Genomic DNA, 21,349 nt, shown 5'->3' with positions numbered 1-21,349 from the left:
CACCCGCCTTGTCTCTCTAATATCCTGAAACCAAAACAGCTGCAACAACCCTGCAAACTACCTTTTCTTGTAACCATAGATTAGATTTGTATTACAACATGAAATGATAAAGCAATTCTGGAAAGTGACTTGGCTTGATGCAGTGCTCATTCCCTTAAGTCATTGATGTTTCATCTTCGTTATTTTCAAGAGAAATGCATTCAGATATTTTTAAGAGAAGCAAACTTTTCACATATAAATAGTCTGTGTGTATATTCGTTAGAAGATCAGTTGAATGAGCTTAACATAAAAACAACACACAGAAAATCTAGCCCACAAGTATAAAATTGAGTTACAGAAAGGAATGAATTTAGAGGTAATAGTCAAAATAGAGAATAGTGAAGTCAGTGGCCAGCAAATGAACTATCCTCTTGATTCACAATGATTTTATGACTTGTTCACTTTTAGCCATAGTTGGGTAAACTCCTTCCTGTTGTGCTTAGCTGACTGTTTTCTGCAGTATAGATGGCAGTGTAATCTAGTGGTTAGAGTTCAGCACTGTGGGATTAAAGACAAGATTCTGTTTTAGACTTGGGATAAGTCACTTAACCTCAATCATAGTCTATCATCTCTAATTTTGATTTTTCCCCTCTGTTTTACTAAATCGAAAGATTTTCTGTGGGGTTGCATGATCTCAGCTTTTCACTCAGCGAAGTAGATTTTAATATGGGTTTTCTCAAGATAGTGAGGAACATTTTTGAAGAGTTAACAAATGCTGTAGTGTATGCTTCAAGGGATTTCCAAACCAAGTGTACAAGGTTAGCCCTTAATCCTGCACTGAGATCTGATAAACACATATCCCTGCACCTATGTGGAATCCCACTGACTTCAATGCGACATCACACGGATTAGTTGTTCAGGATCCTGAGTTTGTGGGAACTTTGCCTGATGATGTTTACTGTTCAGAATTCTGTGCAGAGGTAGATATGTGCTATTTTGTTGTGGATATTTAATATCACAAATCATTGTATTTTTCTAGGTTTTGTTGTAGGCCTGATCCTGCAAGACATTTGCCCATGCAGCCTCTTTTGAAATCAATGGTAGTTCCATGTGCAGAGGGCTTGCAGGCTTTGATCAAATTAAGGCATCGTAACTCACGATATTAGGGTTGCCAATTGCCAAGTGCATAACTTATCATAATCCTTTCACCTCTTTCTGGAAGGTAGTGGATGTTGAGCTACATCGGCATTCTCTTGGCGAGGGTTATCTCTTTTCCCAGTCTTCTGAATCTGACCTTTCTGATGTCCCCACGTCTTTACCATTACCACTAAGTATACCAGCGCCAGTGAAAGCTTCTTCACCAATTAAACAGTTACTTGAGTCCATTCCAGATGCTTCTGTGGAAAAAGGTAAAGAAAACTGGTACTTGTCTATTCTAATTTTGTTTAGAATATGTGGCTAGTACTGATGCTGGGGCTGTCACTTTTAATGGGGTTTTTGTTTACAAGTTACTACACACCCACTTCAAGCAATATTGAAATAGACCATAAATCATCTGACTGGCACCTGGCTGCCAAGTGTATTGAGGAAGCAACAGGCTTGTGACAGAAATTGAATTCAGAGAAGTATTATTTATTGAGTTCATTGAGTAGGCCGTTCTGCCAAACTCAGGAACAGAAAAAGCTTTATGCAGCACATACACTTGGAAAGGGTGACTTGGTGAATAGTGCTTTCAGTTATGATCTGTGCATTTCAGGTAATTTAGACAGGTGGTGATCTCAACCTGTTTAAATGTGTTTCAGGCATAAATGTACATTTATAAGTGCTGGGATTGTTTGGTATCTGCAATTGTGTTGACTGCAGAAAAGGACTGCCTATGAAGGTGTTAGGGGAGTGGGAAGGCTGCATTATTTATATGTCCCCTGTAGTTTTAGTATGTGAGCATCTCTCATCTTTAATGACTTTTATCCTCACAACATCCCTGTGAAATAAGTGATGTTATCCCCATTTTACATTTGCGGAGCTGGGGGGCAGAGAGACTAAGTGACTTTGCACAAAGTCCCCAAGGAAGTCAGTGGTGGAAGAGGGGAATTGAAATCAATACTCCTGATTCCCTGGCAAGCGCCTAACCACTGGACCATCCTCTAGTGCAGTGGTTCCCAAACTTTTTCATCCCTTGATCCCCTTTGGCTCTCACCTCTGTTAACACAATCCCCCAGTGGTTACAGAAAGGAGGGGGGTTGTTGGAGAACGACCCTACCCTGCACTCACCCCCACAACAGCAGCTCCCATCCTGCAGGGCTGGGCCCAGCTCTCCACTCTCGGTGTTTCATCCTAGCCAGGTTAGGCACATACGCTTCTCCGTAGATGGAGACAGGGGGACTGATGTCCAAACCAAAGTGGCATTGCGACCCCATGTGGTAGGTCACAGTGCCAATCAAATGTTGCCCTCCGCCCCTCTGTCTCAGAATTTGATTGGTGTTGCAACCTAGCGCATGGTGATTCAATGCCACCAGGTTTGGGACATTTGCCCCTCTCCATCTATGGAGGGGTGGACGTGTCAAGCTTCAGTGGTGTTTTCTTTTTCTCCCCCCAAATGTACTATCACCTCCCCTCAATCTGGGGGTCATAACCCACAGTTTGAGAAACACTGATCTAGGGCCTTCTATCTAGGGATTCTGAAACACTTCACAAACATTAATTTTGCCGCATTACACCCCTTTGAGTCAGGGAATTATTATCTTTGTTTTACAGAGGTTAAAAGAGTTGTCCAAGGAAATGTGTCAGAGCTGGGAATATAACTCAGATTTCCTAACTTCCAGTCTGAGCCATAGCCAGAAGATCCTCCCCCTTTGAAGCAAATGCCTTCACTAGGCTTAAATAGAACAGTTTTTGCTGTACCCTCCACACTGTCTGTACCTTCTGTGTCAGTCATGATTCTGTTACTGTTGATAGGAGATTTCAAAGGAAGGACCTAGACTTTTGTTACTGCTTGAGCAGGAACATAATTCCCACTTTCAGGGGCTGTTCCTCTGGGATAGTCTTTTAAGTGTCCCAAGCACTTTCAAAAATAGCTGCTACCTTTTCTTTGAACAGTTGAGCAATCTTTACTTCTGTGTATCTTACAGAAACTTCCATAGTCCAAATAGCCTAAATTAAAACACTCTTCCTGAAACATGGTTTAGCCTTATTTAAACACCAATTTTTTGTACCATTAAAGCAGTTATTTTCTGTTATATAACAAAAGCTACCATGATCTTGCCCTATATTCAGACTCAGATTTATAAGGCCAGAAGGGACCATCATGATCATCTAGTCTGACCTTCCCGCCCATTGCAGGCCAGAGAACCTCACTCGCCCACTCCTGTAATAGGCTCATAATCTCTGGCTGAGTTACTGAAGTCCTCAAATCTTGATTTAAAGACTTCAAGTTACAGAGAATCCACCATTTATACTAGTTCAAACCAGCAAGTGACCCGTGCCCCATGCTGCAGAGGAAGGCAAAAGAACCACACAGTGTCTGCCAATCTAATCTAGGGGCTGGGGGAATTCCTTCCTGACCCCAAATATGGTGATCAGTTAGACTCTGAGCATGTGGACAAGATCCACCAGCCAGATGCCTGGGAAAGAATTCTCTGCGATCTACCTTTTGTAAAATCATAGTGTATTTTATCCTAATTACCATTTACCTCTGTCCTTAACTACTTTCTTTCAAAATTTGTTCTAACACCATGTATACAATTGAGTTCAAACTAACAGGCCTGTAGTTTCCTGGATCACTTTTTTTCCCTTTCTTAAATATAGGTACTATATTTGCAATTCTCTAGCCGTAGGGCATGACTCCTGAATTTACGGATTCATTGAAAATCGATACTATTGAGCTTGTAATTTCATGTGTTAGGTCCTTTAATATTTGTAGATGAAGATTATCCAAGCCCACTGATTTGGTCCCATTAAGGTGTTCTAGTTTGGCTTGCTCTCCGGGTGTGGTAATTTCTGCTTCTGTATCCTCGTTCCCATTAGCCATCCTGCCACTGCCCCCAAGCTCTTCATTACCCTGAGTAAAACTGAGGCAAAGTAGTTGTTTACGTGTTGGGCTATATCTCGATTATTTTTAATCTCCACCCATCCTGCGTGTTTAGCACTCCCACTTCTTCTTTCCTCATTTTCTTTTTATTTATATGGCTAAAGAACCTTTTATGTTGTATTTAATTTCATTTTCAAGATCCAACTCTGCTTGGTTTTTGGCAGTTCTCCCTTTTTCCGTACACTTTCTGACCTCCAAGGGTGTGTCTACACTGCAGTTAGGCACCCACAGCTGGCCTGTCCCAGCTGACTCGGGCTGTTTAATTGAGGGGCAGATGTTCGGGCTCAGGCTGCAGTCAGAACTCTGGGACCCTCCCTGAGCCTGAACGTCTGAACGAGGGTCCTAGAGTTCAGGCTGCAGCCTGATCCCGAACGTCTGCACTGCAGTTAAACAGCGCCTGAGCCCTGCATGCCATAGTCAGCTGGCATGGGCCAGCTATGGGTTTTTAATTGCAGTGTAGAAATACCCCAAGAGAGAGCCTACAAGGAATGGATCAGCAAGGAAAGCTTTCTGCTTTTTCCTAATAACCTGTTTGAGATGCTTGTTCATCCAGTTTGGTCTGCAACCCTTCCCTATGAATTTTTTCCTCTTGCTTGGGATGCAGGCTCCAGATAGTTTCTGCAACTTTGGCCTTGTCTGTACTTACAGCTAGATCGTCAGCGTGTCGATTTAGTGGGTCTGGTGAAGTCAATGGCAGAGCGCTCTCCCGTCAATGCCTGTACTCCAGCTCCCGGGAAATCGGCAGGAGCATTTCCCATAAACACAGCTCAGTGTAGGCACCTCAGTAAGTCTACCTAAGTTACGTGGACTTCAGTTACAGTAATTTACGTAACTGAAGTAGTGTAACTTAGGTTGACTTGCATCTGTACTGTAGACCAGCCCTTAGACTTAAAGTAATTCCAGGCCACCTCTACATTTAGATCCTTGAGTTCTTCAGTCCAGTCCACTTCCCCTAACTAATTCCCTTAATTTTTTAGTTTGCCCTTTTGAAATCAAGGACATTAGTTGCAGACCATTTTTGTTTTTTCTTCCATTTAGTTTAAACTGGACTAGGCAGCTCCTGATCACTCGAACCAAACCTGTCCTATACAACCAGCTCTTCTATGAGGTCCTCGCTACCTGCCAATACTAAATCTAAAATGGCATCACCTCTTGGTGGTTCAGTGACTATTTGGTGAAGAAATCTGTCGTCTATCACATCCAGGAATATCTGAGTCCTACCATTATTAGTAGTGCTTGTCCTCCACTCTATATCTGGGAAATTAAAGTCTCCCATGATCACACAATTCCACTAGTATTTTACTGTGTTAAAAATATTAGAGGTCTCTATCCATATCCAGGTCGGATCTTGGGGGTCTATAGCAGACCCTGAGCACTATCCTGGTGGAGTCTCTGTTGCCTTTCTTCCCCACGCTGATTTTGAACAAGATTCAGTTTTACCCATTCCATCACTTCTAAATGCTTTATACTCTACCCCGTCATTAATGTACAGTGTCTTTCCTGATCAGCATATACCTTTCAACATCTGAACTCCAGTCATGAATACTGTTTCATCATGTTTTTGTTATCCCTGTAATACCTAGTTTCGTTTCCTGCACCAGCAGTTTTAGTTCCTCCATTTTGTTACCCAGACTCCTTGCATTGTTGTACAGACATCTTAGTTGTTCCTGTGTGGCTTCTCCCAGATTCTTTGCTTGCTTAGACATAGTCATTTGACTGCGAGTATTGCCTACCTGACTGTTACTGTCAGTGATATTGACATTGTCTTTTCTTCTTATCCATTCTCCTGCCCTCTGTTGTTCCTTTCTTCATTGCTGTATCCTCTTTTACTTGATTTTCCTCCCACTCAGGTTTTAGAATCAGACTTGGAGATTAGATGAGCATCTCCCAACCGTCTCCTCCAAATTCCTAGTTTTAAAGCTCTTTTAGTCAGTTGTGCCAGCCTCCATCCCAGAAGTCTGTCTCCCTCCCTACTCAGGTGGAGTCCATCCCATGAAGACAGTCCTGTGTCCCTGAATGCCTCCCAGTGGTCAAACATCCCAAAGCCCTTCTTAATAGCACCACTGCCTGAGCCATCTGTTGATCATCATAATCTTGTCTCGCCTTCGCTGCCTTCCTTTAGGGACAGGTGGAATCCCACTGAAGATCACCTGATCCTCCATTCTTTTAAGTGTCTTCCTTTAATTGTCATGTGTGCCCTTTGCAGTGTTCCAACAATTGAGATTTTAAAATCATTTGAATTGGGGGCAACAAACCATTCTGAGGCCATCTGAGCCCAGCAGTCTGGTCTTCAGATTGCATAGCAAAACAAAGGCCGACCCTGCTGCCATTTTACTTTTTCATGGTCTTGTGGGACAATTATTTTTATTAGCTGGGATGAAAAGAGGGAGAGACCCTTTGCATTCCTGTTTAGCATCTATATTCTGATGCGCAGAAGCGTATAGTGAGAGGGAGCAATTTATGCCCCACAAAATGCTAGAATATGGAGCGTTGGCTTGGCTCTGGTGGCTGTAGCTCTGAGGCCTTATTTACCCTGACATCTCTGGTAAAATCTCCTGGTGCAGCTCTTCCAGTTGTGGGAGTGCTTGTGTTTATGTGGCACAGCCGTCCTTTCCACCCAGGCTATCTGCTCCCGCAGTGTGCTGTGGCAGTGGTTCCAAGTTAGGGGGGTGGGGAAGGCGAAGGGGAGACGGTTCAAGGTTTCAGTGAGTGCTTTTGATGGTCTCACACCAAAAAAGGAAAATGCAGGCCTCTGAACTATCAGTACACTAGCATTTTTCAGACTTGATCAAAGACACTAAGTACATCTGAATGGACAGCCCATAACACAAATTGAAAAGAGGAAACCTACTTTTCAGCCTCTGGGGCCTCTACACTGGCTTCTCGGTTAGTGGCCCATTATCCATGAGTATCTGAGCTCCTCAGTAAACAGCTTCTGCCACACCAGAGTAGACTATGGGCTAATACAAGAGGGTGGTAGTCAGCCCCTTCCCCTAGGTAATCACTCCTAAATATGCAGGGATAGGGTTTTTCTTCAGGGTAAACTTCCCCTCAGCTACATTGATCTATCTGTCTTATGGACACTCAAAACTTAATAGTTTAGGTGAGTCAATGTGACTTATGAAAAATATGCCAAAAACGAATGCGCAGGGCTGCATATTGGGTAAAACAGTATATGGTTAGTCTGGGTCTTAATTTTTTGTTCAGGATGTATCCAGCAAAATAACACATGAAAATGCAAAAAATCATAACCGAACCCCCACTTTCTTATGCTTTATATTTGTGGACATGTTTGTCATATCTTAATTTTTGTCTGTGTAGAGAAATGCAACAAGGAATTTGATGAGTCAGCCTGAGAAACATTTCTCTTTTCCATATTTTAATCAGGATTCCCTGTGAATGCTGAAACTGAAAGACATACCACTTTTTATTCCCTGCCATCTTCAATAGAACGGACTCCCACCAAATTGGCGACACAGAAAGTAACCTTTGGCTCTCATGGAAATTCAGCTTTTCAGCCAATTGCAGCTAGTTGCAAAATAGTACCTCAGGGTCAGATCCCGAGCCCCGCAGAATCTCCAGGAAAATCCTTCCAGCCCATCACCATGAGCTGCAAGATTGTATCAGGTACATTTAGTTTCAGTATCATACTTCATACTGAACAATGAGATTGAACTAGCTGGTCTTGTTTTGTGTCCTTTCCCGATTTTCATGCTAACATTACACATTAGGCAATAGGGAGATCCAGTGTAATGCACTAAACAAAATTCCCTCTTTTAAAAAATAACAAACCTATACAAAATGTTTAATTTGTGAATTCAAGATTAAAAGCAGGATGGGAACTAGTTTTAGTCTCTCTCTGGGCATAAATACTACCAGCCCACTTGAGATCACTCTTTAGTAAGACTGCTAATGGGCTCAGGCATGAAAATTGTTAGTTCAAAACATTAATATTGAAATGCATCTTGCATGTATGGGTATGTGCATGGGAAGAAGGGCTTCTTCTCTTTGCAAATTGCCAAACTACTGGGCTGGGTAAAGTGGGCACAGGTTTTTTCCTTTCATGTTATCAGGGAAATGACGGGGTTTAAACTTGTATATAAATTGTTATTCTCCTAGTAACAAAGTCCCCTCCTTAGAGTCAAACTGCTTCCTCCCTTCCCCCTTAACAGTAATTCCCTGTTTGTTTAGATAAGCATCTGATTGCAGTTGGCAAAATGATTTCCCTTTAGTAACTTCTCAGCCAGACACGGTCATGCTACATTTGCCTGTACTGTTAACTCTTTTTTCACCTCTAGTCCCTTGTCTGCCAAACATAATGTGCATTCTCTTCACTGATGCAATGCCTTTATTGTTGCATCAAAAATCTTTAATGGCCAACCCTACTGGGTCACTTGGGAAACTGGGAGCCTTGCCTGTAAAGCCCCACATTCATCTGAAGTTCAGATACAGAATGAAGAGCCAGGGTACCAAGCTGTGTGCTACTGATGATCTCTTCCCAACTTGACTTCTCCTGTGCGTGGTTGTATTTTCTCTTCTGCCAATAGTCGTGCGTGCCATCTTATAGTAGTACCCAGGGTACCAGCAACTTACGTTTGAATGTGTGCCAAGTGCTCTTATCATCCTAACGTACTGTCCCACTGCTCTTCTTTTCCTTGTCGCATGAGTGAGAGACTGATGCTTTCCAGTGGGTGAGAGTTACAGAACCATCTTGCCTACCTTAAAACCCTTCAGCTTTTCTATATCAAGCTTTGCTGTTCCAGATGTTCCCCTGTTTAAACATTTCTTAGGCTCTGCTAATTTTTTCATGCTAAGACCCCGAACTCTTTCGGATTGTGATAGTTGCTGTAAATCATCAGGGTCTTCCTGGATTGAGTGTTTCTGCTCCTTGTTAGCTGGCAGTCCTCCCTCCCTCTCTCCCAAGAGAGCAGATTATTAGAGGATTGCCTTCTCGCACACAGAGTCCCCTGCTCTGTTCCCTGATGCAGTGGCTGCCCTCTCTTTTCTGTCTACGTTCTCACTCTTCCGTCCTTTTGTCTCTGCTCTCCTTTTAACTCATCTGCTTTTTTGTTTTTTGTCTTCCCCTTCCCTCACCCCCAGTTTAATCACCTTTCCATTTACCAAGAATCCACATGGTGGTACCATAATGGCTCTTAGGGGCTCTTGCGTTTGAGCCGAGTGTGGGATAAAATAGAGGCTTGGCCTAGTGGTTGACTGCCTGAGCCTACAGCCCTTTATTCATGAGCTGTTCCTGTGGTTGGCTATAAAAGGGGGGGCTGTAGGTGAAGGAAGACGAATGGCTTCCAGGAGCTGTTCAGCACTTCACCCTCATCTACAGGAGCATATTGACAGTGCGAGTGGGGAGGTCTGGGATCATTCAGCTTTACCTGTCCCTGCAGCCCTGGCACCCCGCTCAGGCTGGAAGTGCACCTTCAACTAAATGTTCAAAGTACAAGTTATTTTTTTATTATTGCATTTTTATGCTCTTATGAAATTTGAGATGGAAGTGTTGGACTCTTTTCCTTAAGGTTCTCCAATATCAACCCCAAGCCCATCTCCGCTACCTCGTACCCCAACCTCCACTCCAGTACACATGAAGTTGGGGTCTGCTAGTTCAGTCATTAATAACCCGTATGTTATTGTGGACAAGCCGGCACAGATGGTCGGAGCAGCAGCCACAAGCACAGGTGCGTAATTTGATCCGTAGAAGGTAGCAGGTTAGTTTTATACATTCAAGCCTGTCTTCACTTAGATCTGTGAAGATCTGAAAGCCTTTTACAAAGGAAGATCAGTATTATTGGTTTGTATAATTAATGTACAGAATGTGTCTTTTTAGCGTCAAAGGAATTTGCTTTCGGCCATGACAGAAAAAACAAGGCCAAATAGAAATCACACATTCCTTTCCCCAGGGAGTGTACGCATTTCAGAGATGAGGAGCAAGGAATGTGAGGCTGTGCTACACACTGATAAAAAGCAAGGACACTTAAAATGAAGCTGTGCCTTTTCCATGACCAAAGTGCTCCCCCACCCCTCAATCTTTAACTCAGAAGTGTGACCTGCCAGTACTAGAGATTACAGCATGCATTTCTCTGGCTGTATCGAAACAATAGGTCAATTGGATTAAGATGGTCTGGAGAGGAGATGAATCAACCTTTGTACTACTGTGAACCTTCATTCAGCTGCTTCTAGCTGGTTGGCCTTAGGCCCACCCCAGACTCATTTAACTAGATTCCGGTAGTGCTTCAGAGGTGACGCTAGGGGAACCGGTGCAGTCTGTCGGTCTGGGGAGTACAGATTACAGGAGACAGGTGGAAGGCAATGGGAGCCAGCTGGAAACCCTTGCCTACATGTTGGAGGAAAAACAACTGCTTGTGAGTCCATTATTAGAGACAGGCCAGGAACTTCCTGTCTAAACACACATATACATAATTACATATAGGTGTTTGTCGTAGCTTCTCAAAATGACACTTGGAGCTGACAAGTGTGTTCATCCTGGTTACAATGATCCATGTAGTATGTGTCTTTCACTAGACCTAGTTGAAAAAGGGGGAAGATCGTCATTAAAATGTGTCCTCTTTTTTGGTCAGAAAATCACATTTTTTCAATGAGCACCTCCCTACAACTGTGTGGGAAGAAAACTGAATGGTGGGAAACCACTGTATGTTTGCAGTAGCTGAATTTCTTTTAAACTCTGTTTTTGAGCTCTCTTGTTGGGTAAATCCGATGCAATTTGATAGTGAGTGGAATTTTCAAAAGCACCGAAGTGGCTTAGGGGAACAAGTTCCATTGGAAGTCAGTGAGGACTTGTACATCAGAATCACATAGGTGGTTTTCAAATTCCCACCCAATATCTTAATTTTTTTTAAAAGAGGGTAAAACAAAGAGACACTACTAAGTCGGGTGAGGTCTGAAACAAAGGTTTTGTAGAAGCCAGCTTTCACAAAGCCTATCTTCAATAGAAATATCTGTATAGTTTTGTTTTTAATATAAATGCAAACAGTTTATAAATAAACACTGGAAAGGGATATTATATGTGCAACCCACGTGTTGCAGAACTGTACTTTTTGAATGAGAATCAGAAAGTGAAACTAATTCTGTTGAGTGTAGTACAAAATGTAAACTGTTCAAACGGGGAAGAAGCAGGTTTTAAAAATGTCTCTTTTAATATTCAAAAGTACTTGCAGAAGAAATGAGATTTTTAGCATTATGTTTAGCGAGGTCTTGTTCCTTTAAAGAATGGATATTTAGTTTGTGGTGTTTTTGACTATACGTTGTCTTCTATAACAGAAAACTAATGTAACTTGTCCCCATCCTGATCTCCACTGAACATGTCTTGCTTGTTTGATGAAAAGCTGTATTTATTTAATGGTACCAAAGACTGAACACTTATGCTGAAATCTCCCTTATCTTCCAGTAGAGAGACATGGTGGGTGAGGTAATATCTTTTGTTGGATCAGCTTCTGTTAGTGAGAGGGACGAGCCTTTGAGCTCCTGGGTAAGCTTGAAAGCTTGTCTCTCTTGCCAACAGAAGTTGGTCCAATAAAAGACATTACCCTCACCCACTCTCTCTCTAATATCCTGTGACCAGCATGGCTACAACAACACTGCATAAAACTTATCTTCCAATACCCAGGAAGCCCAACAAGCAAACTGACAAGTGTCTCTCAAGCCTCTCATGGAGCCGGCTCTCCAGTCTCAAAGATCCATGGAAGCAGCTTGGTAACATCCGCTGTCAAGGTAACATTCTTGTTAGGTTGTCTGTTTCCATAAAGAAATAGCTTCATATGGAGCAGGCTTTTTCAGCATCATAAATGCTGATTCCAGACAACTTCATGTTCTCATTAGTTCATTTGAACATTTCTTCTGTCTAGCCACCATAACACTATTGTTTATATGGTATGGTAGTGTAATTTCATGCAGCTCTAATTAGAGTTGTGAGTACTTGTCTGAAAAGTGCCAGTCTTTTGTTAGCGTATAAGGAAATCCTTGGAGGGCACAGATATCGGTACTGTCAAAATACTTTTCAAAGAGCCTGTTCTATAAAAGACTGATCTTTTTTGGCTTGGTTGGTAGTAATATCAGATTTAACAAGAGGTGCATATTTTTAAAATCTCAGTTCCAAATTTTCTGCACGACTGATACATTCATATCAGGCCAATAGCTGACATTCAGTGGCTTTTCAGCTACCTCCATCAAAAGAATGTTCATGTCAACAACAGGGAGGTAAAAAGAACACCAGTGAGCTAGCGACATTGGAAGCTTTATCTACAAAAAAAATATTTGCCCCAGACAAATGTGGAGTCACTGACTGTAAATTGAGAATGAGTAGTGTCTGTGCTTTGCAGCTGGAAAGCTCTAAAGGTATGGAGCTGGGTTAATTCAGACAAAATCTTTCCCATTTTCTTTACAGAGAAGGGTATTTTTGGCAGACTAGTGGCATCAGTGACACCCCCTTTTGAAAATGGTTGGTGGAGCCTGAGGTGTGCTGGAGCCTTGTCAGCATTAGCCTGTTCAGCACATGCAAGAATAATTGATTTTAGGCTGCCTGGATAATTGCCATTCAGTCTACAGAGAAGAGCCTCTTATTTTTTTAATTGAGGTTCAGAACGTTCCTTTCCACAAGGTCTCTGTCTGAGAATCTGTAGTATAGGAATTTTGCCACATGTGTACATATGACAAGATATACTGAGTAAAATGAAGCATGTATTCCCATCTTTTATTTTTATCATAGTGAGAGATCCAATCCATAGGCTTGTCCTATAGTGATCTTGAGTATCGCTTCTCTTAGGAAACAAGTTTTTACATATTTGAAGCAGCAAACGTGGAGCAGCTTTTTTTAATTGTGATTTTTTGCACCCCTTATTCTTTATTTAAAAAAAAAAGGGGGGGGGGGTAAGCATGTTCACAATGACTGCCATTAACAAGGTTAAGGATTAACTCTTTATTTCACTGGTTTGGAGCAGTTACTTCTCTGTAGTGTCAAACAAATCAGAGCTGATCCAGAGATGCATACCACCCTTATTGAATGAATTACATATTTTCAAGGTGACATCATTAAGAATCGGAAGTTAATTAGAAAAATAAGTGGAAGTCTGTTCCCTGTAAATCTGTGTCTCGTCGACTGGGTTGGGAACATGTAACTTTGTAAGGGTAGAAAAAAATTCTGTTGTATTAAAACAGTTGAACCTAACATTTCAAAGCATCGTCTATTCAGCATTTTTGTTCATCTCTTCAATAGTCTCTGGCACAGTGACTGAAAATAAGAATTTACATTTATTAAGAGTATGGAACGAGTCCAAAAAAAAAAGAATTTGATTCATCTACCAACCTCCTCAGCTGGAATGAAAGAAACAAAATTTTGCAGGTCTAGATGTGTGGCATACATAATTTACATAATATAGGTAGAAAATATTGCTACTTCTGCAAGTCCACCAGTTCTACTATGAAGCTTGCATGCCATCAGAATTTTTTACTTAGAGGGAAGAATAATGTATCTGAAACCAAACTTTTTGTTTGCAACTTTAAATCAGCAAATGGTTTTCCAGTGTTTATCTTTTAAAATGTGTTCTCAACTCTTAGATTGTGTGTGCCAGTTTTAGCCTAATTTAAATTTACAACATTTAAAGAATGGAAAAATCTAGGCTTATTATAAAAACACTTAGCATGTCTGTGACTGTAGCTGTCAGTCCATTTCTATCAGCTAATTGCCATACAGTAATAAACATTGTTTTAGTTGATGATGATATAACTTACAACAAAAAAGGATTTGGTGTTCGCAGGTGCTTATATTGTTTGGCAGAATTCCATTGTATTTATGTCAGTGGTGGGCAACCTGTGGCCCACGGGCCGCACGTGGCCTGTCAGGGTAATCCGCTGGCTGGCCGCGAGACAGTTTGTTTACATTGACAGTCTGCAGGCATGGCTGCCCACAGCTCCCAGTGGCCGAGGTAATATCTTTTACTGGAACAGCTGCTATTGGTGGAAGGGACAATCTTTGGAGCCTCACAGAGCTCTTCCTGAGGTCTGTAGAGGGTAACTACGCTAAATACAAGGTGGGACTGATTGTTAAGCATAAGGGGTTCACACATGCTGTAGGAGACCACTTAAAATGAAGTAGGTACTTAAGGGTTCACGGGCAATAGGGTGAGTTACAAATTGGTGTTGAAATGAGCCATAAAACCAGTATCTGTCATAAAACCTTAGCTACCTTGTGTCTGTGTCTCTCTCATATCCTGGGATCAATATGGCTACAACAAGTAATAAGTAACAAGATAAGTAATTCAAGGCACTCTGGGTTATCAGTAATGTGAATACAGGAAGTCATCACTTTGTTTTATATTGCATGTTCCACCTAATTGTGTGTCATATGTATTCATCCATAGCAAGAGGATTCTCTATTTGCAACCATGCCACCCCTTTGTCCAATTGGGAGTCATTCTAAGGCACAAAGCCCTAAATCTGTGACAGGTGGACTTGGAGCTTTTACAAAGGTATTTGATTTATGTTCTTGGCTTTGTACATGGATGCATGCTCTGATAGTATCTCTGCACACGGTTTCATCACAAAGCATGTAACTTTTCTAGTGCATATAACTGTACTGTTGGGAGTGAGTGTTCTTGGGGCCTGACTGCCAGTTCCCTTGTTATGTGAGTAGGGAAATGAAAACTTTTACAACTGTCAGCAGATTAGTCTTGATTTCCATTCTGTTCTGTTGGCTCGATTGTTCCTCTGCCCTCTTTCCCTTGTCTGTCTCCATTCTTCCATCTCATTCATCCTTTTCCTTGATGAACCACTGCCATATTCTAGGAAATCTTAAAGAGCTGTGCTTTTATCGCATAATACAGTGGAACCTTAGAGCTACAGACACCTTGGGGAATGGAGGTTGTTCATAACTATGAAATGTTCATAACTCTGAACAAAGTGTTATGGTTGTTCTTTCAAAAGCTTACAACTGAACATTGATTTAATACAGCTTTGAAACTTCACTATGCAGAAGGAAAATGCTGCTTTCCCTTTATATTTTTTTTTTTAGTAGTTTTACATTTAACCCAATACTCTCTTGTATTTGCTTTTGTTGTCTCTGTGGCTGCCGCCTGATTGCGTACTTTCCAGTTCCAGATGAGGTGTGGGGTTGACTGGTCAGTTTGTAACTCTGCTGTTCATAACTCTGAGTTTCTACTGTACATTAAAAATAAACTGTGGTAGTCTGAGACTCTAGGCTATTTTCCCGCCTACTAATACTTTACCATGATTTCTGAATGTCAAATATTGGCATTTAAGTGCATTTCCCTAAGGGTGCGTCTATACTTACTATTCGGGTCGGCGGCTAGCGTTCGACTTCTCGCGATATATCGAACTCCGAACGCGCTCCTGTCGACTCTGGAACTCCACCACCGCAAACGGCGGTGGCGGAGTCGACGGGGGAGCCGCGGACTTCGATCCCGCGGCGTCTGGACGGGTGAGTACTTCGAACTAAGGTAGTTCGAGTTCAGCTACGCTATTTGCATAGCTGAACTTGCGTACCTTAGTTCGACACCCCCCCCCCCCTTAGTGTAGACCAGGCCTAAGTGTCACTTGTCCAGATTTCTTTTTAACCAACTGTAGTATCATATGTCTTCTTGTGAGCCAGTACTCTCCCCACCCCTTACAGGGGAATGAATAGGATGATCTAATAGAAGAGGATTTCCATTTCTAATTACTGACCTTGGCATCCAAAATCAGGTGTTTATCCCAGAGTTCTGAGTGACTACCTTAATTCCTTTTAAATTATGAGTTAATTTCAATGAGAGAGGAAGGGTGGTACAGTGTTTATGATGCTAGTTCAGGGCTCAGGTAACCCATGTGTAATGATGCCCTGCTGCACAAGACTTCCTGCACGATTTTGACCTAGTCACTCAGTCTCTGAGCCTCAATTCCCCAGATCGGGATAATAGCAGTTAGGGGGATAAATACATTCAAGATGTTGAGAGCCTCTGGTAATAGAGGTCGTAACTGAAATGAATAAGGCACACCCTTCACATAATGTAGCAGGATAGAAAAGGACTTATCAAAGGTTGGGGTTTTGTCTGGGGTACAGGCCATATTTGGGACAGGATCCTGGATGGGGAATTAAAAGCCCAGAGTACTGCTCAGCCCTGAGCAGACTAATGCATAGTTGCAGCTTCCAAGCAGAACAAACACATAGTTAATATTAATAATGACACTTTGCACTTATGGCTTTCCCATCACTTTGCAAACACTAACTAAGCCTGGGAAGTTGGAAAGTATTCGCCCCATTTCTCAAAACAGGAAGTGAAGTCAGAATGGTTCAGAGGCTGTGCGGTGGGAGTTTTGGGCCCTCTGTGTCGCTCTCAGCCTGGAAGCTCCTACCTCTCTCTGAAGACCGATGCTTGCAGATGATGATTTCTTTTGAAGCACAAAGCAGTTTGTTTACTCCAGTTTTCCTTATGAAAAGGTGATAATAAAGCAGGAGCCTGGAGAGCTGCCCCAGCAACCACAGCTGCCGGTGACTGGAACAACCTCACAGGCCTCTGGGCAGCAGTATGTCACTGTGAAGGGGAGTCACATGATAGCTTTGTCACCTCAGAAGCAGATTGTGAGCACAGGAGAGGGGACCACCCAATCAAAGGTATTGAATGTTTTGATGTCTTAAACTGCCTGGACTCAGTGTTGTTTCACTGTTGCATCTCCACTCTGCTGCTAGCACAGAACTGGGGGGTAGCAGTCAGTGCTGCTTCTCTTAAAGCCATTGAGTTTGGGGGAGTCATAGGAAACAAGCTACCTCTGTGCTGCTACCTTAGAATGCTGGAGCTACTATATGTAAGGGAGTGCTAGGCCGCAGGTTCAAGTCCAGCTCTAGGGGTAGTTCTTATTCTTTTATTTTTCATAGGTAATTTTACTTATGTGGGGAAGTTAAGGGGGTGGAAACAGTTGCATATTGTTGCCTGCAGAGAACAACCTCCTTCTTCCTATTTACTCCTCCTTTGCAAAGGTTTAAGAGAGAGAAACAGGAAAAACTAGCCCAGAATGGAAACTTTATTTTGCATCAATGGAATGAGAACTACAGTAGATTTCAGTGTGATGTGTCAGTGAGAGAGAAACAAAGCAGCTGGGGCATGCTTGGAGCTTAGCAGCTCCATGTGTAATGGCTCAACAATCCAGACATCAAAAGGGTTAATTCCTGCCTTCTACCCACTCTAAGGTGTATACAGTGCAATCTACCTGCCAAGCACATGGACTAGTGTATGCAAAATATGTTTACATATGTAAATATACATTAATATTTACAGATCAGTTAGTTCTTTAAACTACCTTTTTGCCTAGTCTGGCAGGTGCACAAATGTGATACTTCCCTGGATGCGTTGTCTGTGTATAAAACTGAGGCTGTTTGTTAGTTCAACATTGGAGCCAAAGTTTCCAGAGTATTTTCATGAGTCAGTTGAATCTTAAGTTTCTCCAGAACCGTAGGTCAGCATGTTACCCCCGAGCAGAGAGAGCCTGAGATGCACTGTGCTCTCAGTCCTACGCAGTTCCTCAGTCCAGCCGCAACCCAACCACCCATCAGAAACCCAGCCAACCCTGCCTTACCTTTGCCTGCAGATTAACACTCAGTAGCCTGGAACCCTGGAACACCCCAGCCCCACCCCCAGCCTGGCCCTTCCGCCCTGACACACTAGTAAAATTGCCAGGTATGTGCCAAGAGAGATTAAAACACAACAGCTGCTGGAAGGTTACACCTTAGGATCGGGTCCTTTGTAATAATACATAATACAGTTTATTATGATAAAAAAGAAGAGAAGTTGTTTAAGAGCAGAGTGGAGTGTCATCAATTGAGCATTGATGAGCAAAAAAAAAAAAATGGGAAATAACAAAAACAAAAAAAAAAAAAAGTATAAGAGAGAAAAAGATTAAAACTTCCTTTTGTCTGTAATAGTCTCTCTCACTTTTTTTTTTTTTTGCTTGTCTTCTCTAGTCATCACACATCACACCCAGAACTTTGTGAACCTCCTCTACCTCAAAGGTTTCTTTCAGCAAATGGATAACAGAGGTTCTTTTTCCTTCTTCTCATGGTTCAGTAAACCTTTTGAAATGCATCATTTTGAAGTGCATCCCCAGATAAGACACTTTGCCCCCGTTGATTGCTCTCCTGTGTGCTGTCGCCCATGTTGAGTCCAAATTCTCCTCTCCACCACCCTCCCATCAACCTGTTTTTTTTCCCTGTTGATGCTACATGCGGCTTGGGCTTCCATTCTGTCAGTTTTACCGTACTTAATTTATATTTGACAGAGAGCTAACTATCTTCCCTCCTGGTTCTCCCTTTGCTTGGTTACAGACTTTAAGGCATAATATCAATAGGTATACATAACTCCTTCTATAGTGTTAATATAGGCATTTCACAATAATATCAATGACCAAGGTATCACTGGCTTTTATTTGATACCTCACAAGGCACTTTTTAGATAAATACTATGAAAGCAATGTGTTGGGTGTCGTGAATTTGTCCGGCCTGATAGGAGTTTACTGACATAATAGTGAACCCTTTGCCAGTAGGCATTGAGTGCCTCCTCGGGTCGCATGGCTCTCTGCACTTCACTAAGGCAAACTTCAGGTTCTTTCTGAATGAAGCAGTTTCCTGTGTTGGGGAATATCGAGGGTCCTTGGATAAGTGGGTCACACTCAAATCTTGAATAGTCATTCTGAAATCATGGTTGGTTTTACAGTCATTTTCTCACCGGTGGACTGAACAAGAATGGTTGTGAGTTTGATCAGTTTTTTTTAATAATCTCTGACTGTGTTGGTCTTAGTAACATTTGAATGTGTTTGAGTCCCCCTTACATTAAGTTTATTGTTTCAGCATGGCTAACCTGTTAGCTTGTTTAACCTTTGAAATGCCCTGAAATGGATACCAACTTCTTGGGTAGCCCACCAGGTGGAATGTTTGTTCTCTTCATGTGCTGTTCCAGGGAAATCCTGCCTGAAGAGTGTCATCGGTTGCTTATTTATTACAGGTTGTTGGGGTTCCTGTCAGTTCTACTTTACAGTCAACAGTGAAACAAGCTGTGGCTATCAGTGGTGGTCAGATACTTGTGGCAAAATCCAGCTCTTCAGTAGCAAAAGCTGTTGGTCCAAAGCAGGTTGTAACCCAAGGAGTAGCAAAAGCCATTGTGAGTGGAGGTGGTGGAACAATTGTTGCCCAACCTGTGCAAACTTTAACGAAGGCTCAGATGACTTCAGCGGGGGTTCAGAAAAGTGGATCTCAAGGTTCAGGTAAAGTAGCTTTACAACTTGGATTACAAAATTCAGATTAGATTCATTTTGGAACTCTGTCATGCTCCAGCGTTACTGCAAACACAACTATATTTCAGAATCAGAGGGAACATCTAGTCAAAATAACATGCTAAGAGATCTGTAGTAAAAACTTATTAGAATTAGGCTAGTGTAGTAATAAATAACACTTTATATGCAAACTGTCTTCAACAGAAGAGATGCCTAGAGCTGGATAAAGTGCTGCAAGCACAGCATTCTCATTGTTATGCACAGTGTTCTTTGGTTAGCCACTGTTTTGTTCCGACTTTATTTTAATTGCCCAGGTTTTATTATGAATCCTACTCTGCAAAACTGAATTTTTAACATGGTTTTCTGTTTTTTATTCCATTTCTAGTGATGGCTACGCTGCAGTTGCCAGCCACAAACCTGGCAAACTTGGCAAATTTACCACCTGGCACCAAACTGTACCTTACCACCAACAGCAAGAACCCTTCAGGAAAAGGAAAACTGCTTCTGATACCCCAAGGAGCCATACTGCGAGCCACAAACAATGCTAGTTAGTCTTGCAGGGAAATCTAATGAGTTAAATAATGTAATCATTTTGTAATTAATGTGTTAAGCATTTTGCCTTTTATTCTGGTACCTTGGCAGTTAGTAATAGGACAAGTTTCTTTGTTCACCCAAAAAAAAAAAAGTCAGCATGGTACTGTTCAGTGAGGGGACCCATGAGAGCTCTTTCATATAAGTCATCCCCTGATCCCCAGATTTTTTTAAAGCAATAACTGCAAATAGTGATCAAGTAAGAAAATTCCAGCCAGTCAGCATGCTGTTTTAACCCTTCATTGGTAATCTGGGAAAGGGAGTATACAGCACATTCCTGAAACCTGCAGCTGACATTAAATTGAAAGCAGTTGTGAAAACTCATTGACAAATATTAGAAAGGGACTGAGAGAAACTGGAAACATGAGCAGAAAATAACAAAAAGAAGATTCATCTTGGAAAAGGGCAGGCTCTTCTGGCTGAGGGGGAAATAATCTAAAACACAAATGTTCAGATAGGGGTTGATCCAAAGTCCAGTGAAGTTGATGGAAAGATTCCCATTCAGTTGAGTGGGCTTTGGATCAGAGCCATAGTGAACAAGCTGGGATGCAGTACTGCAAAGAGTATTAGGTTGATGATTAAATAGATATTAGTTAGCAGTGTCTCGTGGCTGCTATAGAAAAGCCCATTGCTCTGTTAGGCTGCTTATGCAAAGATGTTGCATAATGTATATGACTCTGGAACAGTTTTGCCTAGAATACTCCCTTCAGTTTTGAACACAAAATTAACAGAAAGAGAACAACTAGAGGGAATTGGCAACAGGCAACAAAAATGGCCAAGGAGCTCAAGGGGCCAAATTATACAGAAAGCTCAAAGGGATGACATAGGGGTATCTTAGCTATGCAATGTCTAAGAGAGCCTGGTGTCGGCGAGGGGGGAGATCAGCTTGACAAGTTTATGAAGGGTATTGACTAGAGCTGGTTAAAAACTTTTTTAATGGAAATAGGGGTTTTAACTAAATGAAATTTTTTTTGCAGAAAAGTGCCTGTTTTCCTTGATAGTTTTCAAATTTTCATTGGGAAACCCAAAAAAAAAAAAAATCAAAATTTTCCAAAGGAGTGTTTGCCCATTTTCTGATCAGCTTTGGTATTGACACCATGAAGGCAGAGGAGGAGTTTGAGTGCAATACATGAGGCTATAACCAGAAACAGTGGGATGAAGTATATATATTAAAAAAAAGTAAGATAAATGTCAATGCTGAAATAGACCTTCCTAACTGAGGTGTTTTGGGCCGTGATGTATTGCTGGGAGCCCCATTGCTTGGGACTCTCAGAACTAGGTTGGGCACAATCCTGCACTAGCAGGGAAATGGACAGTATAACCTCCATAGGCCTTAAGTAAAGCAAATGTCTGATTCTTTGGAAAAACAGTAACCATTTTGCTCACTTCGTTGCTAGATAAGAGACTGAAAATAAG

The 21,349-nt window shown here is 41.9% G+C and overlaps 1 protein-coding gene and 1 long non-coding RNA gene across 4 annotated transcripts in view; one reads left to right on the top strand and one right to left on the bottom strand.

Annotated features, from left to right (window-relative positions):
* The window catches only part of YEATS2 (YEATS domain containing 2), a 73,720-nt gene that overhangs the window by 23,042 nt on the left and 29,329 nt on the right, over window positions 1-21,349 (top strand). Inside the window, exons 11-18 of one of the 3 annotated variants that reach the window (XM_039486893.1) lie at window positions 1,202-1,388; window positions 7,517-7,693; window positions 9,595-9,753; window positions 11,700-11,803; window positions 14,449-14,556; window positions 16,521-16,694; window positions 19,075-19,333; window positions 19,728-19,889. In XM_039486893.1, coding sequence (XP_039342827.1) covers window positions 1,202-1,388; window positions 7,517-7,693; window positions 9,595-9,753; window positions 11,700-11,803; window positions 14,449-14,556; window positions 16,521-16,694; window positions 19,075-19,333; window positions 19,728-19,889 — 1,330 coding nt within the window. Of the gene's footprint in view, window positions 1-1,201; window positions 1,389-7,453; window positions 7,694-9,594; window positions 9,754-11,699; window positions 11,804-14,448; window positions 14,557-16,520; window positions 16,695-19,074; window positions 19,334-19,727; window positions 19,890-21,349 lie in introns of all 3 variants that reach the window. The other 2 variants (XM_039486892.1, XM_039486895.1) reach the window with 2 other exon arrangements.
* LOC120371281 lies at window positions 327-16,584 on the bottom strand. The gene is made up of 3 exons (XR_005584249.1): window positions 16,436-16,584; window positions 1,189-1,376; window positions 327-537 (listed from the first exon to the last, which is right to left on the bottom strand). It is a non-coding gene; the product is annotated as an uncharacterized LOC120371281 (long non-coding RNA).

Source organism: Mauremys reevesii, linkage group 9, assembly GCF_016161935.1.
Source record: "Mauremys reevesii isolate NIE-2019 linkage group 9, ASM1616193v1, whole genome shotgun sequence".
NCBI lineage: Eukaryota > Metazoa > Chordata > Testudines > Geoemydidae > Mauremys > Mauremys reevesii.
Note: the sequence above shows the minus strand (reverse complement) of the source record. Positions and strands in the feature narration are given on the sequence as shown.